Source organism: Carcharodon carcharias, chromosome 8, assembly GCF_017639515.1.
Source record: "Carcharodon carcharias isolate sCarCar2 chromosome 8, sCarCar2.pri, whole genome shotgun sequence".
Lineage (NCBI taxonomy): Eukaryota > Metazoa > Chordata > Chondrichthyes > Lamniformes > Lamnidae > Carcharodon > Carcharodon carcharias.
Window position 1 is genome coordinate 119,521,323 of NC_054474.1, and position 23,613 is coordinate 119,544,935.

The 23,613-nt window shown below is 44.7% G+C and overlaps 1 protein-coding gene across 2 annotated transcripts in view; it reads right to left on the bottom strand.

Annotated features, from left to right (window-relative positions):
* LOC121280774 (tubulin beta chain-like) overlaps positions 1–23,613 on the bottom strand; it is a 642,941-nt gene that overhangs the window by 598,434 nt on the left and 20,894 nt on the right. For both annotated transcript variants that reach the window (XM_041192957.1, XM_041192956.1), the window contains exon 2: positions 17,268–17,376. In XM_041192957.1, the coding sequence (XP_041048891.1) occupies positions 17,268–17,376 (109 nt within the window). The remainder of the gene's footprint in view (positions 1–17,267; positions 17,377–23,613) is intronic.

The window sequence follows — 23,613 nt, forward strand, 5'->3', positions numbered from 1 at the left end:
AGCAGCGGGCTGCGCCAGCCTGAGCAGCGGGCTGCGCCAGCCTGAGCAGCGGGCTGCGCCAGCCTGAGCAGCGGGCGGCGCCAGCCTGAGCAGCGTACCGCGTCAGAGCATCATACTGCATTAGTCTGAGCAGTGTGCTGCGGCGGTCTGAGCAGCGTGCTGCGGCGGTCTGAGCAGCGTGCTGCGGCGGTCTGAGCAGCGTGCTGCGGCGGTCTGAGCAGCGTGCTGCGGCGGTCTGAGCAGCGTGCTCCGGCGGTCTGAGCAGCGTGCTCCGGCGGTCTGAGCAGCGTGCTCCGGCGGTCTGAGCAGCGTGCTCCGGCGGTCTGAGCAGCGTGCTCCGGCGGTCTGAGCAGCGTGCTCCGGCGGTCTGAGCAGCGTGCTCCGGCGGTCTGAGCAGCGTGCTCCGGCGGTCTGAGCAGCGTGCTCCGGCGGTCTGAGCAGCGTGCTCCGGCGGTCTGAGCAGCGTGCTGCGGCGGTCTGAGCAGCGTGCTGCGGCGGTCTGAGCAGCGTGCTGCGGCGGTCTGAGCAGCGTGCTGGGGCGGTCTGAGCAGCGTGTTGGGGCGGTCTGAGCAGCGTGTTGGGGCGGTCTGAGCAGCGTGTTGGGGCGGTCTGAGCAGCGTGTTGGGGCGGTCCGAACAGCGTACTGCGGCGGTCCGAGCAGCGTACTGCGGCGGTCCGAGCAGCGTCCTGCGTCGGTCCGAGCAGCGCCCTGCGTCAGTCCGAGCAGCGCCCTGCGTCAGTCCGAGCAGCGTCCTGCGTCAGTCCGAGCAGCGTCCTGCGTCAGTCTGAGCAGCGTACTGCGTCACAGCATCGTACAGTGTCAGTCCGAGCATCGTACTGTATCTGTCTGAGCAGCGTACTGCGTCAGACCATCATACTGCATTAGTCTGAGCAGCGTACAGTGTCAGTCTGAGCATTGTACTGCGTTAGTCAGAGCATGTAGTGTGTCAGCTTACTGCGACAGAGCATTGTACTCGCATTCGTCTGAGCATCTTAGTGTCAGTCTGAGCATTGTACTGCCTTAGTCAGAGCATCGTACTGCATCGGTCTGAGCATTGTACTGCGTCATTTTGAGTATCCTGCTGCGTCAGTCTGAGTATTGTACTGCATTAGTCAGAGCACGTATTGTGTTAGCCTGAGCCTCGCACCTCGTTAGTCACAGCATCGTACTGCATCAGTCAGAGCATCATACGGTGATGAATTAAGTGAACAGGTAAAACTGTAGCAAATGGATTTCAATGTGGGCAAATATAAGGTCATCCACTTTGTTGAAAAAAGTGTAGAACAGGATACTTTCTAAATGGTAGAAAGCTACAAACAGTGGAGGTACAAAGGGATTAGGAGATCCAGGTACATAGATCATTAAAATGACCTGAACAGATAGAGAAAATAATCAGAAAGGCTAATGGAGTGCTGGCCTTTATATTAAAGGACTTGAATCCAAAGGGGTGGAAGTCATGCTTGAGTTGTTCAAAGCCCTGGTTAAACCTCCTCTGGAGTACTGTGAGCACCACACCTTAGCAAGGATATAATGGCCTTGGACGGAGTACAGCATGGATTTACCAGAATGATAGCTGGACTCCAAGGGTTAAATTACAAGCAGATATTCCTCAAACTAGGGATGTATTCCTTGGAATTAAGTTTCAATCAAATTACCCCTTAACTTAAGATATTAAAGGGAACAGAGAGGGGAGAGAGAAACTATTTCTGCTGGTTGGGGAGTCTAAGATTAGGTGCATAATCTAAGAATTAGATGATTACTAAAATTAGGAAACACACTCTATAGAGGATAGAAGAAGTTTGGAACTTTCTTCTACAAATGATGCTAGATCAATTGATGAATTTAAAACGGAGATTGATAGATATGTGTTATCCTGAAGGTATTAAAGGCCCATGGAGTTATCTCACAGATCAGCCATGATCTTATTGAACAGCAAAAAAGGCCTGAGCTGCTGAATGGCCTCCTGTTATTATGTTCCTCATGTAACTGCCTAGGCTCTTCACCCAAGAGTACACAATTTCAGATCAATACCTTGCTCACAAGCCTTTCTTCCTTTCTCTATATCATGTGTGTTCTTCCCTTTGGTTTACTCTCCATCTGACAACCTCCCAAAAATGGACATCTCTGAGGTGGTGCTTGGGAAGGAATGAAATGAGTGATTATGAAGTGTTATAAGGGCTATATGTAATGGGTTCTTCCTCGGGGAGACAGAATGATTGCGCATGTTTAGGGAAGGTGGTGCCATAGTGGCATTGTCACTGGATTAGAATTCCAGAGACCTAAGGTAATGGTCTGGCGACCTGGGTTCAAATTCCACCACAGCAGATGGTGGAATCTGATTCAGCAACTATCTGGAATTAAAAGTCTGATGATGACCATGAAACCATTGCCGATTGTCATAAAAAAATTCATTTGGTTTACTAACATCCTATAGGGAAGGCTATCTGCCATCCTTACCTGGTCTGACTCCAGACCCACAGCAATGTGATAGCCTCTTACATGCCTTCTGAAATGCCTAGCAAACCACTCAGTTGTATCAAACCACTAAAAACAAATCCATAAGGAATGAAACCGAACAGATGATCGGGCATTGACCTAGGCACCGGAAACAACAAAGGCATACTCAGCCTTGTCAACCCTGCAAAGTCTTACTTACTAACATCTGGGGGCTAGTGCAAAAATTGGGGGAGCTGACTCACAAACTAGTCAAGCAACAGCCTGACATAGTCATACTCACAGAACCATACCTTACAGATAATGTCCCAGACACCACCGTTACCATCCTTAGGTATGTCCTGTCCCACTGGCAGGACAGACCCAGCAGAGGTGGTGGCATAATGGTAATACAGCTGGGAAGGAGCTGCCCTGGGAGTCTTCAACGTCGACTCCGGCCCCCACGAAGTCTCGTGGCACCAGGTCAAACATGGGCAAGGAAACCTCCAGCTGATTACCACTACCATCCCCCTCAACTGATGAATCAGTACTCCTCCATATTGAACACCACTTGGAGGAAGTACTGAGTGTGGCAAAAGCACAGAATGTACTCTGGGTGGGGGACTTCAATGTCCATCACCAAGAGTTCCTCGGTAGCACCACTACAGACTGAGCTGGCCAGGTCACAAAGGACATAGCTGGTTCTGTGGCAGGTGGTGAGGGAACCAACAAGAGGGAAAAACATACTTGACCTCATCCTCACCAACCTGTCTGCCACAAATTCATTTGTTCATGACAGCTTCAGTAGGAATATCTGCCACACAGTACTGTGGAGACAAAATCCCATCTTCACATTGAGGATACCCTCCATCGTGATGTGTGGCACCTCTATTTTGCTAAATGGGATAGATTTCGAACCGATCTAGTAACTCAAGACTGGGCAAACATGAGGAGCTGTGGGCCATCAGCAGCAGCAGAATTGTACTCACCCACAATCTGTAACTTCATGGCCCAGCATATCCCCCACTCTACCATCACCATCAAGCGAGGGGAGCAACCCTGGTGGGCATACCAGGTCAACCTGGTGAAGCTACAACACAGGACTCCTTGCATGCCAAACAGCATAAACAGCAAGTGATAGACAGAGCCAAGTGATTCCACAACCGACGGATCAGATCTAAGTTCTGCAGTCCTGCAATATCCAGTCATGAATGGTGGTGAACAATTAAACAACTCACTGGAGCAGGAGGCTCCACAAATATCCCCATCCTCAATGATAGGGGAGCCCAGCACGTTAGTGCAAAAGATAAGGCTGAAGCATTTGCAACAATCTTCAGCCAGAAGTGGTCCATCTCGGCCTTCTGTGGAAGTCCCTAGCATCACAGGTGCCAGTCTTCAGCCAATTTGATTCACCCCACATGAAATCAAAAAATAGCTAAAGGCACTGGATATTGCAAAGGCTATGGGCCCTGACAATATTTCGGCAATAGTACTGAAGACTTATTCTCCAGAACTTGCCAAGCCCATACCCAAGCTGTTCTTGTACAGCTACAACCCTGGCATCTACCCGACTATGTGGAAGATTGCCCAGGTATGTCCATGGGTACCTATGGACCAATCCAACCCAGCCAATTACCGCCCCATCAGTCTACTCTCGATCACCTGCAAAGTGATGGAAGGCATCATCAAGAGTGCTATCGTGGCACTTGCTTAGCAATAACCTGCCCCCTAATGCTCAATTTGGGTTCCACCAGGGTCACGCAGCTCCTCACCTCATTACAGCCTTGGTTCATGAACAAAAGGAGCTGAACTACAGAGGTGAGGTGAGACTGACTGGTGTTGACATCAAGGCCGCATTTGACTGATTGCACCATCAGGGAGCTCTAGCAAAACTGGAGTCAATGGGAATCAGGCGAAAAACCTTCTGCTGGTTGGAGTCATACCTGGCACAAAGGAAGATGGTTGTGGTTGTTGGAGGTCAGTCATCTCAGTTCCAGGTCATCACTGCAGGAGTTCCTTAGAGTAGTGTGCTAGGCCCAACCATCTTCAGCTACTTCATCAACGCCCTTCCTACCATTATAAGGTCAGAAGTGGGGATGTTCGTTGATGATTGCACAATGTTCTTCACCGTTCGCAACTCCTCAGATACTGAAGCAGTCCATGTCCAAATGCAGCAAGACCTGGACAATTTCCAGGCTTGGACTGACAAGCGGCAAGTAGCATTCACACCACACAAGAGCGAATCTAACCATCGCCCCATGACATTCAATGGCATTACCATCGCTGAATATCCCCACTATCAACATCCTGGGGGTTACCATTGACCAGAAACAGAACTGGACCAGCCCTGTAAATACTGTGGCTATAAGAGCAGGTCAGATGCTAGGAATCTTGTGGCGAGCAACTCACCTCCTAACTCCCCAAAGCTGTCCACCATCTACAAGGCACAGGTCAGGAGTGTGATGGAATACTCTCCACTTGCCTGGATATGTGCAGCTCCAACACTACTCAAGAAACTTGCCACCATCCAGGACAAAACAGCCCACTTGAGTGGCACCCATTCCACAAACATTCACTCCCTCTACCACCAGTGCACAGCCGCATCAGTGTGTACCATACACAAGTTGCACTACTGGAACTCACCCAAGGCTCCTTGGACAGCACCTTCCAAACCCACAACCACTACCATCTAGAAGGACAAGGGCAGCAGACACATAGGAACAACACCACCTGGAAGTTTGACTCCAAGCCACTCACCATCCTGACTTGGAAAGATATCGTCCTTCCTTCACTGTTGCTGGGTAAAAATCCTGAAACTCCTGCCCTAATAGCACTGTGGGTGTCCCTGCATCACATGGACTGCACCGGTTCAAGAAGGCAGCTCACCACCAGCTTCTTAAAGGCAATTAGGGATGGGCAATAAATGCTTGGCCTCGCCAGTGACACCCACATTCCAAGAATTTAAAAAATCTAGGAACATAGGACTAAGGAGTAGGCTACTTAGCCCCTCGAGTCTGTTCCACCATTCAATAAGATATGCAGCCTAGCTCCACTTACCCACCTTTGCCCAATATCCCTTAATTAATATTCCCTTGGATATAGAAGATAAAGGGGTGATCTTATTGAGGTGCTTAAAGGGTTTGATGGATCGTGGAGATGGAGAGAAACTATTCCTTCTAGTGGGGGAGTCCAGAACAAGGGAGCATAGCCTAGAATGAGCTAGGCCGTTCAGGGGTAATGGCAAAAAACACTCGTTTACACAAATGGTAGTACAAATCTGGAACTCTCTTCCTAAAAAGATGTTCAGTGTGAGGGTCAATTGAAAATTTCAAAATTGGGATTTCTGTTAGGTAAGGATACAAAGAGTTTCAGAACAATGGCAGGTAAATAAAGTTAAGATACAGATCAGCCATGATCTAACTGAATGGTTGAACAGGCTCATGGACTGAACAGCCTACTCCTGTTCCTATGTTCCTAATGAATTGTTGGCCTTTATCTCACGAAGCCTAGGGGAGGAAGTTATGCTTTAGTTGTACAGTCCTGATGAGGCACTATCTGAGTACTGCGCTCAGTTTTTGTGGTGTGAAATTATATAAAGGATGTAGGCACTTACAATCGGCATTAAGAAGTAATCATCTGTGTGCACAACTATCTTTTGCCAGAAGTGCCAAATAATCCTGAGATCCCCACTATGACAGATGCTAGTCTTCAGTTCATTCAATTGAGCCCAATTGAGATCAAGATGTGCACAGGATACAGAGAAGACTATGGGCCCAACAACATCCCAGCTGCAGTACTGTAGTCCTGTCCTCCAGAACTAGCTACAGCTTTAGTCAAGCTCTTCCAGTATGGCTGCAACACTAATACTCAACTGATAAAGTGGAAAATTGTCCAGGTATTTCCTGCACACAAAAAGGAGACCAAATCAAACCCTGCAAATTACCATCCCATTAGCCTACTCTCAGTCATCAGCAAAGTGCAAGAAGGAGTCATCAAAATTTCTGTCAAGTGGGACTCACCAACAACCTGCTTATTGAATTCAAACTGAACATCAGTCAGGACCCCTCGGTTCCAGACCTCATTACAGTGTTAGTCCAAACATGGACATATGAGCTGAATTCCAAAGGTTAGGTGAGAATGATTGCGTTGGCATCACGGCAAAATTTGACAGAGTGTGGCATCAAGATGTTCTGGTAAAACAGAAGTCATGGGGATCAGATGGAGGCTTGAGTTGATGAGGCAAGTGTGACGAAATGTGATGCCTACTTTTAAATTGGCAAAGCTTCGACCTTCTGCACATGCAGTGGCCAGGAAGGGGCCGCACATGCGCAGTTCAAGTCTTTTTTTTGCTTTCTTGCTTTCTATGCATGCGCTGGCCAGGAAATGGCCACACATGCACAGTAAGTGTTTTTTCTTGTTTTTAGCCCAGGAACCACAGTTAATTTTTTCAGATCAGGAAACCCTGCCCGCCTACACAAAAGGAAAAGAAGAATCGTGCAACAGCACAAAACTAGAGGTCAAGCAATCTGAAGAGGAGCACCATTAGAGAGATGTCCCGTGGAGCAGGACACAGGGAGGGGGTCAGGGAGAAGTTTCCAGGACAAGGTTCCAGGCAGGGATCAAAAACAGAAGCCAGAAGAAAGCCCTAGGTAAAGGTTAAGGACAGAGATAAGAAATAGATCCTGTTGAACAAAGTTGAGAGAAAGGAGCAGAGCAATTGGCTCAGAGTTAGAGAGAAAGCTCAGGGGAACAAACTTAAAGCAAAGTGGGCTTGAGAGAAACCAGGAGATCTGAGAAGGCAGCCAAGGGTTGGTGACTCGTAACTACAGGCCTTTGGAGCAGTGGTGTTCTGCTTGGCATGGACAAAGATCTGAAAGCGAGAGTGGAAGGTGAAGCTTGAGTGTACGCAGTGATCCAGGGGAAAGGAATATTGAAAGGTGAGATTAAAATCTGGAGTTAGATCCTTGTTGAAGACTTCCATGTGGAAGCTACGTTTGGGAGATAATTCCAAGGTGGGTTCTTCGATTGTGGACATTGGAAGCTCTCATAAGAAAGACAGAGTTTCAAGTTGGCTCACAGTGCAACAAGCATCAGGAGTGGGGGGTTGATGAGAAATCCATGGAATCTGCTTAGGATATATCTGTCACTCATTTTGGGATGTGGTTTGTCTGACCACAGTTTGCCTATTAGTTCACTTGTACTGCATACTTACCCTGAATATTAGAGTGTAAGATAGATATTGTAAATTGTGTTATCTTGAAAAATATGTATGTATCTGTAAAGATATATCGGGGTGAAGGAATAGTGTGATTGGAATCATTTACTAGGATTTGTGGTGAAATCTTTCCAAACTTTGTGTTTTATGTAATATAGTTAAAATTTATTAAATAAGAAAAAATTTGTTCTTTTTGTTAAAAGTTCATCAGCAGACTCCTGTGAATTTTTTCAGTAACTTACCTCCACAGTTTCTAAAAGATAAAAGCTAAGATCTATCAAGCCAGATTCTGGGAGCTGACTTGTTCAGTATTAACATCAGCTGGGATCGTATTACAAGTGCCAGTCCCACCACACAATATTTCCAACAATATGCAATGTATCAAGTACATACCTCCAAATCTGCAATCTCCACCTGGTACGATATGCACAACAGGTGTGTAGGAACACCACCAAATCCAAGTTCCCCACCACCCTGACATGAACATATATCGCTTCCCTTCTTTGGCACTTAGTCAAAAGCCTGGAATTGATGCCTAATAGCATTCTGGAAATTTGATATCCATCCCTACACTGGGACACCGACTACAATTTTTTCATTCATTCGTGGGATGTGGACATTGCTGGCTAGGTCAGCATTTATTGCCCATCCCCAATTGCCTTTGAGAAGGTGGTGATGAGCTACCTTCTTGAACCGCTGCAGTCCATGAGGTGTAGATACATCCAAAGTGCTGTTAGGGAGGGAGCCAAGATTTTGACCCAGCGATAGTGAAGGAACGGCAATATATTTCTAAGTCAGGATGGTGAGTGGCTTGGAGGGGAACTTTCAGTTGGTGCTGTTCCCATGTGTCTGCTGTCCTTGTCCTTCTGGATAGTAGTGGTTTTGGGTTTGGAAGGTGCTGTTGAAGGAGCCTTGGCAAGTTCCTGCAGTGCATCTTTCGATGGTGTAACCTGCTGCCACTGTGCTTTGGTGGTAGAGGTAGTGAATGTTTAGAATGGGGTGCCAATCAAGTGGACTGCTTTATCCTACATGGTGTCAAGCTTCTTCTACAGTTTATCTACAGGGATACATATAAACTCACCAATATTATCTAGACAGCACCACCCTCCTCTATGAACTCTCCTACTGAGATGGACAATAAAAGCAATAATGTGGAATCACCATCACCACCAGTCACACAGCTGCCCGGTGTAGAAATATAATCACTGTTCATTATTGTTAGCTCGAGATTTCCAAAATTTTGAGCCAACAGCATTTCACCACATAGATTGTAGCTTTTTAAAAATTCATTCATGGATACGAGCATCACTAGTAAGGCCTGTATTTGTTGCCCATCAGTAACTGCCCTTGAGAAGATTGTGGTGGGCTGCGGTGAACTGCTGCAGTCCACATGTTGAAGGAACACCCGTAGTACTGTTAGGGAGTTCCAGGACTTTCACCCAGCGACAGTGAAGGAACAGCAATACAGCTCCAAGTCAGCTTCATTTGTAGCTTGGAGGGGAACTTGCAGGTGGTGTTCCCAAGCATCTGCTGTCCTTGTCCCTTCTAGGTGGTAGCCATCGTAGGTTTGGAAGGTGCTGTCGAAAGAGCTTTGGTGAGTTGCTCACCAAAATTGTACTGCCACTGTGCGTCGGCGGTGGTGAGAATTAATGTTTAAGGCGGTGGATGGGGTTCCAATCAAGTGGGCTGTTTTGTCCTGTATAGTGTCAAGCTTCTTGAGTGCTGTTGGAGCTGCACTCATCCAGGCAAGTGGAGAGTATTCCATCACACTCCTGAATAGTGCCTTGTAGCTGGTAGACAGGATTTGGGGAGTCAGGGGGCAAGTTACTCACCAAGAAATCCCAGTCTCCAACCTGTTTTCGTAGCCACAGTATTTATATGGCTAGTCCAGTGAAGTTACTGGTCAATGGTGACCCTCAGGATGTTGATATAGTAGGATTCAGCAATGGTAATGCTATTGAATGAAAGAGGATATGGTTAGATTCTCTCTTGTTGGAGTTGGCCCAAGTGCTTGGCACTTGCGTGGCGTGAAAGTTATTTGCCACTTATCAGCCCAAGTCTGAATTTTGTCCAGCTCTTCATGTGCACATGGACTTCTCCATTATCTGAATGGAACTGATAAGTGGCAAGTAACTTTCATGCCACGCAAGTGCCAAGCACTTGGGCCAACTCCAACAAGAGAGAATCTAACCATATCCTCTTTCATTCAATAGCATTACTATTGCTGAATCCTACACTATCAACATCCTGAGGATTACCATTGACCAGTAACTTCACTGGACTAGCCATCATCTATGAACGTTCCCACTTCTGACCTTCTGATGGAGGGAAGGTCAATGTTGAATAATGGTTGGGCCTAGGACACTACCCTGAGGAACCCTGAGGTTCCACTATTTAAGAAGAAATAAGCCAGGGAACTACGGGCCAGTGAGTCTCAAGTCAGTGGTAGGGAAACTATTAGAGAAATTTCTGAAGGAGAGTATCTATCTCCACTTGGAGAAGCAAGGTTTGATCAGGGATAGTGAGCATGTCTTTGTCGGAGGGAGGTCATGCCTAACAAATTTGATTGAATTTTTTGAGGAGATGACCAGGTGTGTAGATGAGAGTAGTGCAGTTGATGTAGTTTATATGGATTTCAGCAAAGCCTTTGACAAGGTCCCACATGGGAGACTTATAAAGAAGGCAAAGGCACATGGTATACAAGGTAATTTGATAAGGTGGATTCAAAATTTGCTTAGTTGTAGGAGGCAGAGGGTGATGACAGAAGGATGCTTTAGTGACTGGAAGCCAGTGTCCAGTGGCATACCACAGGGATTTGTGCTCAGTCCCCTATTATTTGTCATTTATATAAACAACATAGATGAATATGTAGGGGGTAGGATTAGTAAGCTTGTAGATGACACAAAGATTGGCCGGGTGGTTAGCAGTGAGATTGAGTGTCTTGGGCTACAGGAAGATATAGACAGAATATAGATGGTCAAATGGGCAGATAAGTGGCAGATGGAATTTAACCCTGAAAAGTGTGAGGTGATACACTTTGAAAGGAGTAATTTGACAAGGAAGTATTCAATGAACGGCATGGCACTAAGAAATTCTGAGGAACAAAGGGACCTTGGCGTGTGTGTACATAGATCCCTGAAGGCAGAGGGGCATGTTAGTGGGGTGGTGAAAAAGGCATATGGGACACTTGCCTTTATCAATCAAGGCATAGATTACAAAAGTAAGGAGGTCATGTTGGAGTTGTATTGAACCTTGGTGAGGCCACACCTGGAGAACTGTGTGCAGTTCTGGTTGCCACATTGTAGGAAGGATGTGAGTGCACTGGATGACGCACAGAGGAGATTCGCCAGGATGTTGCCTGGGATGAAACGTTTAAGTTATGAAGAGGTTGGAGCAGAGAAGACTGAGGGGCGACCTGATCAAGGTGTACAAGATTATGAGGGGCATGGACAGGGTAGATAGGGAACAGCTGTTCCCTTAGTTGAAGGATCAGTCACAAGGGGGCATAAGTTCAAGGTGAGGGGCAGGAGGTTTAGGGGGGATGTGAGGAAAAACTTTTTTACCCAGAGGGTGGTGACGGTCTGGAATGCACTGTCTGGGAGGGTGGTGGACGCAGGTTGCCTCACATCCTTTAATAAGTACCTGGATGAGCACTTGGCACGTCATAACATTCAAGGCTATGGACCAAGTGCTGATAAATGGGTAGGTCAGGTGTTTCTCACGTGTCGGTGCAGACTGAATGGGCCAAAGGGCCTCCTCTGCACTGTGATCCTTCAGCGGTATCTTGGGGCTGATGGAGGGAAGTGGCAAGTAACTTTCATGCCATGCAAGTGCCAAGCACTTGGGCCAACTCCAACAAGAGAGAATCTAACCATATCACCTTCATTACCACTACCACCTTCATTTGTACTGGGTGTGACTCCAATCAGCAGAGTTTTCTCCCGATTCCCATTGACTTCAATTTTTCTAGGATTCCTTGATGCCACACTCAATCAAATCTTGCTTTGATGTCAAGAGCCTTCACTAATGGAATTCTGTTCTCTCCATTTTTGTACCAAGGCTGTAATGAGATCAGGAGCTGAGTGGCCCTGGCAGAACCCAAACTGACCATCAGTGAGAAAGTTGTTGCTGAGTATGTGTTACTTGATAGCACTGTCGATGGTACCTTCCATCAAATTGATGATCAAAAGTAGACTGATATGGCAGTAGTTGATTGTGGATTTGTCCTCCTTTTCAAGACAGGATGTAACTGGACTGGACAATTCTCCACATTGTCAGGTAGGTGCCATGGTCGTTGTACTGGAACAGCTTGGCTAAGGACGTGGCTAGTTCTGGGGCACAAGTCTTCAGTACTACAGTCAGTGTGTTATCAGGGCCCATAGCCTTTACTGTATCCAGTGCCTTTGGTCATTTCCTGATATCATGTTGCTACAAACACAAGACTTTATAAGACAGTTATGTTTTAAACTGTCTCTTTTAATTTAAGGTAAATCAGAATGCCCTTGAATGGGGTGGGGGAGGGGGGGGGGGTTGTAATCAAGCTAAAATCGGCCCAGGGAAAATCCCACATGATTTGGTTGCCATGGGGACAGAGACCCAGTTTGAAACTCATAGGAACTCATGTGCCAGTTTTCACACTTGACACAAAAGAAGAGCAGCTGGTCTTCTTGGATCCTGACTCTCAGTCTAAGTCACACAGATAGAGCTGATGGGAAGGCTGAAAAACAGCAGCTGCTGTGCTGAGCAGAGGGACAGACTGGTTTTGGGTCAATCACCAAACAGAAGATTCTGTGTTCGAAGAGACGGGACCTGTAGAGTTTTAAAGACCCAGGAGTCACCAAGAGTTTGCCTCGCTGCAGGAAGTGAATTCAATTATACTCAGTAAGGTTGAGTGAAGGGACTTTTAAAAAGGACACTAGAAGATTCTTCCTTATGGGACAGGGAGAAGACTGTTGAATCATCAGGAGGAGTTTGGGACTTTATCGAAAGGCAACATATCTGCTGAGTGTGGCGTGCAATATAAATGTGGCCTGGGGTCTTCAGTTGTCTTAATTAGTTAATGGGGGGAAAATACCTTTTCTGTAGTTTAGTGTATTAGTTGCCTAAGTAATGTTTAGTCAATATTGATTTTAGTTGGTTTGTTACAGTAAAAGTCTTAAAATGTGAAATCTTGTCATGTGACTCTTCAGGTCAGTCACTAGAAATTCATACATCTTTTTAAAAGTTATCAGTCACTACAGGGATTGTAACATAGAGCAGATCAAACTGGGATGGCTGAAGGTGTTTGCTCTACCATCATTAAAGATAGCATTATTGTTAGAGCCTCCCCTTCTGGGTGGTTGTTTAATTGCCCAACAACATTCATGACTGGAATTGACAGGACTGCAGAACTTTGATGGATCCATTGATTGTGGGACCTCTTAGCTCTGTCTACACATGTTGTAGCTTCACCGGGTTGGTACTTCATTTTCAGTAATGCCTATGTCATGACAGTGGATTACAGCCCCAAAATTACTTGCAGGAACGTTTACTCTTTTAAAGAAGACGTGTTTTTTTAATAAAAAAGACATTCAACAAAGACACCAAGCAAAGGATGGCTGAGAATGTAAAGTAACCACTTTTTGGAAAATTCCTAATGTGGATTATACTTGGCTAGCTGGTCCCAAGAGAACATGAAATATCGCACTTAAAAAGGTGTCAAGGCCTACTTCAGGCAGAGACAATTGAAAGAAAGAGATGACATGCAAAAGACTGAACTTTAATCTCCTGTGGTTGCTGAGACAATAGAGACTGAACATCTGAGCAGACATCCAAAACCATCTCCTGTTGAGTTATATTGCAGATGTGGAAATGAGAGTTGAAAAAAGGACACTGGGCAAAAGGCATGTTTGTTTTTTCCCCTTCCAGGAATACACAAGGAAATGGGTTAAAAAGCTAGCAGCAGACCTGACGTGTGCGCGCTAGTCAGCTATGACAGATGATCAAACAGACACCCCTGCAGCTTGCAGGCAAAGCCTCCCTCTCTGTTGCTGAAACAACGCAGCAAGGCCACAATCAAAATGAAAACAGGACAGCTTCTTCTGCTAACCTGCAGAATGAAGTGGCTCCAAACTAACTACTAAACTGCCAAAGTCAGCTCCACTGGAGTCACCCAACTTAACGGCCAAAACGTTTCACCACCTACGTCTCATGGACAAGCCAAAGACTAATTCGTATATCTTTTTAAAATTTCATTTGGACTCAACTTCTCATTTCTGACCTGTGTGTATGCGTGCTGTATTTTATTTTTCTCAAGTTTTTGGTAACTAAAAACTAACTCTGACTCAAGAAAGCCTAGTTAAATTAACTCCTTCTAAAACAAATACATTTGGACTGGGCCAAAGGTATCCATGGTTGCAGGGGATGGGGGAGATCCATTTGAAATTAACCTTGTTTAAATTACCTAAGTGGGTTGAATAAAAATGGGGAGCCAGCTCATTCCTCATCAGTCGGAAGCATAACAAAATTGGGGTCCCGTCCGGGAAGTTAAACTGGGGGACTTTGCCTGGTGACCGGTCGTAACACCTGGTATTGCTCCTGCGTGTTCTCCTACACTTCTCATTGAACAAGGGCTGACTCCCTGGTTTGATGGTAATTGTAGTGAGGAAAAGATAGGCCATGAGGTTACAGGTGGTTGTTAAATACACTTCTGCTGCTCTTGGCATGGAGCGCTCACTGACGCCCAGTTTTGAGCTGCTATATCTGTTGAGTCCATCCCATTTAACATGGTGATCATGGCACGTAACACAATGGAGGATATCCCTGTATGAAGATGGTACTTTGTCTCCACAAGGACAGTGCAGTGGTGACTCCTACCAAATCGGCCATGGACAAATAAATCTGTGACAGGTAGACTGGTGAGGACAAGCTTAAGTAGGCTTCTCCCTCTTGTTCTCTCACCACCTGCTGTGAGCCCAGTCAGTAGCTGTGTTACAGAACCACCCTTGTGATGGATATTGAAATCTTCCAGAAAACATTCTGTGCCCTTGCTACCCTCAGTGCTTCTTCCAAGTGGTGTTCAACATGGAGGAGGAATCAGGAATCATCAGTTTGGAGGGGGGGGGGGGGGGGGGGGGGTACCAGGTGGTAATCAGAAGGAAGCTTCCTTGCTCATGTTTAACCTGATGATATGAGACTGCATGGGGTCTGCAGTCAATGTTGAGGGCTCCCAGGGCAACTCCCACCTGACTATATACCTCTGTGCTGCCACCTCTAGGAGGTCTGCCCTGCTGGTGAGACAGGCCATACGCAAGGACGTGATGGAGGAGGAATCTTTAAGGTATGATTCAATGAGTGTGACCATGTCAGACCATTGCTTGATTTTTCTGTGGGACAGCTCGCCCAATTTAAGCACAAGTTTCCAGCTTTCAGTAGGAAAGACTTTCACATTGATTGGGCAAGGCGTGCCTTATTCAATACCAGTGTCTAGGTTGGTGCCAGGTGGTCTGTCTACTTTTCATATTTTACTTGATAAAACTGAGTGGCTTGCTAGGTCATTTCAGAGGGCATTTGAGAGTCAAACCATATTGCTCTAAGTCTGGAGTTACATGTAGGCCAGATTGGGTAAGGACAGCAGATTTCCTTCCCTGAAGGGAGAAAAGTGAACCAGATGGAGGTTTTAATCAACAATCCAGCAGTAGTCGTTAGATCAATACTAAAGGGTCTATTATTTTATTCCAATCTATTAATTGAATTTAAATTCCTCCAGCTGCTGTGGTCGAATGAGCTGATGCCTCCACAGCATTCACCCAGGCCTCTGGTTTACTCATCCAATAACGCTATCACTATACAACTAGCACCATTCAAGAAGGTGCCTTCTGAAGGGCAGCTAGGAATGGGCAATACATGCCAGCCTTGACAGTGACACCCCCACCCAGAGAATACAAATATAGCACAAAATTTTGAATTGCTGTGTTTCTCTCTCTGATGAGGACTAACATGTCTGAAGGGAAGATCACTAAGGGGCTTAACATGCTAAATATCGTGCATTCTCCATGTTGTGGCTGACTATTTCTTTGTTTGACCTGGAAAGGACATTAAACTTTTTCCTGCACAAGGTACTTGAGTTGCCACTCACTATCCTGGATAGCTCCTCTTGGGTAGCTCTTCTGCAGGGTTCTGTGCAAAATGGATTTCCCTCCTCAGTTTCACTTTCCGCTACTGCACTTCTATTGCTATTTTTGTGAACTCTACTTCGATTTCATGTGTGAAGTTCCTCAGATGAGGCTGTCAAGCTACCTTTAAACTCCAACCCCCGAAGGGGTATATGTTTCTGCATACCTTCAAAATAGAATCTTGGGGCAGAAATTTGGGCATACCCAGTTTGGTGGTGGCAGGGGTGGGGAGGGCACAGTGTTTGCAGGAACATCCCTGTTCCTGAATGAGGAGACCCAAGGTGCTCTTATTGTGGGAGTCTGCATCTCATTAACATTAAGCTGATGTGGTGCAAACAGCCAGACAGCAATGTCACCATATGTCACAGTGGTCCTTGGGGTCCATATGTCCACAGTAGTTAATAAGACTGGGATCAGGAGATCTGGGGCCGGGGGGAGGAAGCACAACCAGGCAGGGGAATTGGATTAGGGGAGCAGCAACCCAGGTTCCTTAAATGTGAGTTTGGGAATCACTCCTGCTCCTCCTGCCTCCACACTCAGGTATTTCAATTTCATAAACACACCTTTTTGGTCACAGGTGGTCCCAAGATCTGGATTTACTTGTGTCCAAGGCCTAAGGGCAAATCAATTTTGCAGTGGAGGCCTCAGACATCAGGCCTCTTACTTGTATACGCAAACTGCCTAATAATCTTTCAAAAGTGGGCACTACCTAACAGTTTATTTTTCTGTCCACTATATTGAGGCAGTGGGCTGTTTGACACCCATAAAATAGTGCTGCACATCCCAATTTGGCATCTGAGGACAGCCTTTTGCTTTATTTAGACTACCAACATTTTAAACTGGTTAGTGCTTCCATTAAAATAGCAGGAAGGTTAAACAAAGCCATTAAGCGAAAAATCAAACCAGTATTTTTCTTGTTTACATTACTTATCAACAGCTCTTTGGTTTGGGCTGTTAAAGAGGTTTTAATACTGTCATCTCCTTCCAAAGCATGCCACTTAAGCTTTTTTTGAATCCAGAATATAACTGTGCTTAGCTCCAAATTACAAAATTACAGGCTATTTGATCTAATCTACAAACTAGTGATTGATACCGAAAACATCCCTCCTTATGTTAACTGAAAGCTAGCTTGATGTCGTGCATTTTTATTTCCACTGCTAGCAAGAAACTTTTTAAAAACAGTAAACACTTAAACTTGCAGTGAACCTGGAGTGACTATCCTTCATCACCTGTGTGCCAAACTCTATCTGATACAGTTCAGTACTGAGCTGGAGAGCTGTACAATCTTGTTTTCATCGGAAACGATTTACCATATTTGCTCATTGCTGCAGAATTTTAAATAGAAACTCCCTAAAAAGCTGAAATTTTAAAAAGTGGGAATGATGACAAGATGGCATGTTGGGAGAAATTGCTACTCTTATCCATATTATTCAACCTATGATACGTAAAATATGCCAATTAATACCTGTAGCCTCATTATAATAGACATTAATTCTCTCCAGCTGGAGATCACTGTCTCCATGGTAGGTTCCGGTAGGATCGATGCCATGCTCATCACTGATAACTTCCCAGAACTAAAAAGAGTATAAAGTTAATATCAACATATGTAAATCAGTTAAGCATATTTAAGAGGACTAGCTCTCGTATGCATGGACACTATCATTAATTGGGGACACACTCATCTCAGATCCCTGGAGGACTTTGCTACTTTTATGTAGTTTACTTTTCATACCACTCCTCTTGAACTAATGAAATATATTTTCTTCACTCTTCAAATAAAAAAGGAATGAAGCACAGGTTCAGGGTGACAAGGGTACATGGATACCATTAAGTATCTCCTCACACAGCAGGAACAGACTTCCCACAGGAAGGTTGAGGATTGAACCTTGAAGAAACAACTAAATTGGAAAAGAGCGAGGATGAAAGAGGAAATAAAATGAAAGACTTTCTTCATCCAAATCTACATCATAATGATTAAACAAAAGCCCAACAAGAAAACAATTTTCTCAACTTTACAGTGACAAAGAAGATGGCAGAGAACTAATTCTCCCCCAGTTCACATTAACAAATTCCATTTGGATTACAATACAGGCGGGATGTTCTCCTCATTTACTCAACAATAACCTGCTTGCTGATGCTAAGTTTGCAGTTCATCCGGACCACTCAGCTCTAACCTTGTTACAGCTATGGACAAAAAGGGCCGAATTCAGGAGGATTGAGGAGCACCCTTCAGTGGCTGCAGTCATACTTAGCATTATGAAAGACAGCTGTGGTTGCTGAAGGCCAATCATTTCAGCCCCAAGGCACTTCATGAGTTTGAGGGTAGCATCCTAGGTCCAACTATCTTCAGCTGCTTCATTATTGACCTTCATCAGGTCAGAAATGATGATTACACAGTGTTCAAACCCAATTGCAATTCCTCAGATACTGAAGCAGTCTGTTCCTTCATGCAGCAAGACCAGGACAAACATCCAAGCTTGGAATTTTAAGTGGTAAATTAAAATTTGCACTAGGCAAAAGCCATCTCCATCAAGAGACAGTCTAATCACATCTTCATGAGATTCAATGACATTCCCATCCCCACATCAACATCCTAGGGACCAGATACCAATGACCAAAAACTCAATTGGTCCAGCCACATAAATGCCATAGCTACTAGAGTAGGTCAGGGCCTTGGTATTGTGCGCAAATGCCTCAGCTTCTGATTCCTCAAAACTGATCCACAACCTATCGGGCACAAGTTATGTGCGTAGTAGAATACTCTCCACTGGCCTGTATGAATGAATACAGCCACAACAAAAGTAGTATTTCCCTCCCTGTCAGCACTGTGGGTCTACCTACACTACTGTAATGGTTCAAGGCAGCAGCTTACCATTACCTTCTCAAGGGCAATTAGGGATGAGCAATAAATGATGGTTATTCTTTCAAGCAATTTGATACAACTGAGTGGCTTACATATGGTCCATGCCCTCTGGATCTACTGTTTCAAAGAAGTCATATTGGACACAATGTTAACTTTGTTTACTTCTCCACAGACAATGCCAGATCTGCTGTGTTTTACCTCTGATTTTGGACAAGGTGAATAGCTTGTCAGGATCTACATTATCATCTCACATTATAATCTGAAAAACAGCAATCCTCTCGACCTTCCCTCTTCAAGTGGGATCATGCACAATTTACATAATTGCTCTTCATAATCCAATCCTTTCATTCCCTCAAGAATTCTGATTCTTCTGTACCCTTTCAATTACTGCAATATCCTGTTTATGCTGCAGCAATCAAGCTGTACACAGTAATTTTGGTGCAGCCACACCAATGATTTATAAAGTGGCTACATTTCTTCACTGTTACATTTGAACATACGAATTAGAAGCAGGGCATTTGGCCCCTCGAGCCTGTTCCACCATTCAATAAGATCAAGGCTGATCCGATTGTGGCCTCAACTCCACATTCCCACCTACCCCGATAATCTTTGACTCCCTTGTTAGTCAAGAATCTACCTACCTCTGTCTCAAAAATAATCAATGACCCTGCCCCCACCTCTCCCTGGGGAAGAGTGTTCCAAAGATTTCTGACACAATACTGACTTTTTAAATACATCCCAAGATCTGATTACTCACTGCTACTGTTGTAACTTGAATTTGTCAGTCAAGACCCCCCCAGCACTTTTGTCCCTATATGAAACACTTTGCATTTCTACATTAAATGTCACCTTTCATCTGCTTAACAAGTATATTCAAAATCTCCCATGGTTTATCCTGTTCAGCTTTGTAGTCTACCACCTTCATTAGCTTTGTATCATTTGCAACTTTAGCCATTGTGTTTCTGGGCTCCACAGCATTTATATGATATTAAACAAGAGGTCTAAGCAGAGACCCCTGAGGGACTCCAGGATCAGGACAATGGCTGTAGCACTACCATCTGGATTCTATTGGCCGACAAATTCTACATTCATTATTAAATATTTCCACTGATTTCTGCTTTCTTTATTTTCAATAACAGTCCTTCCAAAGAAACTCTATTGAAGGTCTTAGTAAAAAACCAAATCTAGAACATTTCTACCTTATCCCTATTGAACCCCTTCGTCACACCCTCAAAATAGTTAGACTGTGAAGGCCAGCCCACATGAACACATAATTGGTCATCTTTTATGGTTTTATTTCTATCCAGTTACTCTATGATCTTATTTTTAAGAAGTATTTCCATAATTTAACTTTACCCACAATAGACAACAAACTCACTGGTCTGTAGTTTCCCAAGTTACTTTGCTACTTTTCTACTGTCCCAGCCATCTTACCAGTCTTCAGTAATTTCTGGAATATTCGTATCAGAGTTCCTGTAATTCCCTCCCTTACTTCCTTAATGATTCAAAAATGAATTTTATCCAGCTCATAAGATTTATTCACCTGAAGTTTGCACAGCTGTTTAAAAACCATGCTGGCAGTAATGCGAATAGCTTGCCTCAAACACATTCTGGTTCTTTATCCAGGTCCAGTAAGTTGCCACAAAAGGAAAAATTTATTTAGCACCTTTGCAGCCAGTATCAATTATCATGCTCTCACCTGATCTCTCACTCAGCAGCCCCTCTCAATATAACAAAAATGTTCTTCACTGCTCTTGCCATATTCGATTCAAAATTTCTCTGCCATTTTTACATTCCAGGTATGCCTTCTGGTTTTGAACTAATTTTAATTCCCTGCCATTTTACTTCATGGCCTTGTTTGCTTCTTTGAGCTGCCTGGCAGTTCCATTCAACCAGGCAGAGAAGCCTTTAAACTCAGTCCCTTTGGTTTGCATGGGTACACATTGGTACATTGCATTCAGGATTACCTCACTAGAGGAACTCCACAGTCCCTCTACTCTCCTAGCCATTTTCAAACATTTCAGGTCCACTTTGATAAGAATTCTCAAGCATTGGAAGTTAGTCCTCTTAAAATCTGGCACTCTCATTTGGGTTTTAGTAACCGTTCCAATTCTTGTCATGTCAGATGTGACATTATGATCATGGATACTTAAAGCCTCCTTCACCATGGTGTAGAAGATTTGATCATCCCCATTACTGTCAAATTCAGAACATTTTCTTCCATTGTCTTTTTATTAAATGGTCATAAACAGTCTTATATTAACTCTATAAATCATTTTCTATTTAACCAGTAGAGGCAGGTTTGCACCAGTAAATTTCTGATAAGTTGAAATCTCCAATGTAGTTGATCCATTACTAGTTACCATTCATGTCTCATGGAATAATTTCACATCAAAGCTATAAAGAGCAAAAGCTGGGGAGCACAGAGATGAAAGAGGGCCAGGCAGAGAGGTAAAGGATGAGATCCAAGAGTAGAGAGGTCAGAGAGAGCCAGATGGAACAGAACAAGGAGGTCAGAGAACAAAGCAGTCAGAGAACAAAGCGGAACAGTGTAAGGATCGAGCACAGAGCAGTGGGCTCACTGAACAATTTCTCCTTAAACTCATCTCACTTTCTCCAAATAAAAGGTGTGGCTATAGGTACCCGCATGGGTCCCAGTTACACCTGTCTCTTTATGGGGTATGTGGAACATTCCTTTTTCCAGTCCTACTCAGGACCCCTGCCCCAACTCTTTCTCCGGTACATCAATGACTGCTTCGGTGCCACTTCATGCTCTCGTCTGGACCTGGAAAAATTCATTAATTTTGCTTCCAATTTCAACCCCTCCATCATTTTCACATGGCCCATCACTGACAGTTCCCTTCCTTGACCTTTGTCTCAATTTCTGGTGATAGACTGTCCACCAATATTCATTACAATCCTACCGACTCCCACAGCTTTCTTCGATTGCAGCTCCTCACACCCTGCTTCCTGTAAGGACTCCATCCCATTCTCTCAGTTCCTTCACCTCCGTCGCATCTGTTCCGTTGATGCCAATTTCCAAAACAGTTCCTCTGACATGTCTTCCTTAACCAAAGTTTTCTACCCACGGTGGCTGACAGGGCCCTCAACCGTGTCCAATCTATCTCCCGCGCATCTGCCCTCGCACCTTTCTCTCCCTCCCAGAGCCATGATCGGGTTCCCCTTGTCCTCACTTATCACCCCACCAGCCTCCACATCCAAAGGATCATCCTCCGCCATTTCCACCAACTCCAGCATGATGCCACCACCAAACACATCTTCCCTTCACCACCTGTTGGCATTCTGTAGGGACCGTTCCCTCCGGGCTACCCTGGTCCACTCCTCCACCATTCCCGACACCTCAAACCCCTGCCACAGCACCTTCCCATGCAAACACATAAGGTGCAACACCTGCCCCTTTACTTCCCCCCACCTCGCTTTCCAAGGGCCAAACACTCCTTTCAAGTGAAGCAGCACTTCATTTGCACTTCATTCAATTTAGTCTACTGCATTCACTGCTCCCAATGCAGTCTCCTCTACATTGGAGAGGCAAAACGCAGACTGGGTGACCGCTTTGCAGAACACCTTTGGTCTGTCCACAAGCATGACCCAAACCTCCCTGTCGCTTGCCATTTCAACACACCACCCTGCTCTCATACCCACATGTTCATCCTTGACCTGCTGTAATGTTCCAGTGAAGCTCAACACAAACTGGAGGAACAGCACCTCATCTTCCGATTAGGCACTTTGCAGCCTGCTGGGCTTAACATCAAGTCCAAACTTCAGATCATGAACTCTCTCCTCCATCCTCACCCCCTTTTTTCCAATAATTTATATTTTTTATATTTTCTATATATCTATATAATTTAATATATATTTTTCTTTTCCCACCACTTCTATTATTTTTAAATGCATTTCCATTCATTGTTTTATCTCCTGTCACTTGCTTGTCCTGCTTTCTACCCTTAGTGTCACCATTAGCACATTCCATAGCTAATATCACCACCGTCAACACCCCTCTGTCTATGACATCTTTGGCAATCACTTCTTCGCCTCCACCAATCACTGGCCCTCTGTCCAGCTCTACCTGTCCCATCCCCCTCAACCAGCTTATATTTCATCTCATTTCTATTTTTCCTTAGTTCTGATGAAGAGTCATACAGACTCGAAACATTAACTGTGTTCCTCTCCACAGATGCTGCCAGACCTGCTGAGTTTTTCCAGCTATTTTTGGTTTTGTTAAAGTACTTAAACATTGATAAGGCACCAGGACTAGATGGGATGCAGAGGATGCCAAGTGAAATTAGGCACTGGCCATAATCTTCCAATCCTCCTTAGATACAGGGTGGTGCCAGAGGATTAGTGAATTGCAAATATTACATCTTTATTCAAAAAAAAGGTAAAGGATGAGCCCAGCAGCTACAGGCTATTCATAATGGTTGTGGGGTGGTTTGTAGAAACAATAGACCAGGATAAAATTAACAGCCATTTGGGCAAATATGGATCAAGGAAAGCCAGCATAGATTTGGGAAGGGAAAATAGTGTTTAACAAATTTTATTGAGTTTTTTAATGTGTCAACAGAAGGTCGATGAGGGTAATGTAGCTGATGTGGTGTAGATGAATTTCCAAATGATATTTGATTAGGTGCCACGTAACAGGCTTGTCAGCAAAGCTGAAACCCATGGAATATAAGGAACAATGGCAGCATGGATACAAAGTTGCCTGAGTGACAAAAAGCAGTGATGGTGAACAATTGTTTTTCAGACTGGAGGATGATACACAGCAGAGTTTCCACAAGGGTTGGTCTTCAGACCCCCTGCTTTCTTGATCCGTATTAATGGCCTAAATTTAGGTGTGCAGGGCATAATTTCAAAATTTGCGATGTCAAAACTTGGAAGTATTGTGAACTGTGAGAAGGATATTGAGAGATTTCAAGACAGCTGGACA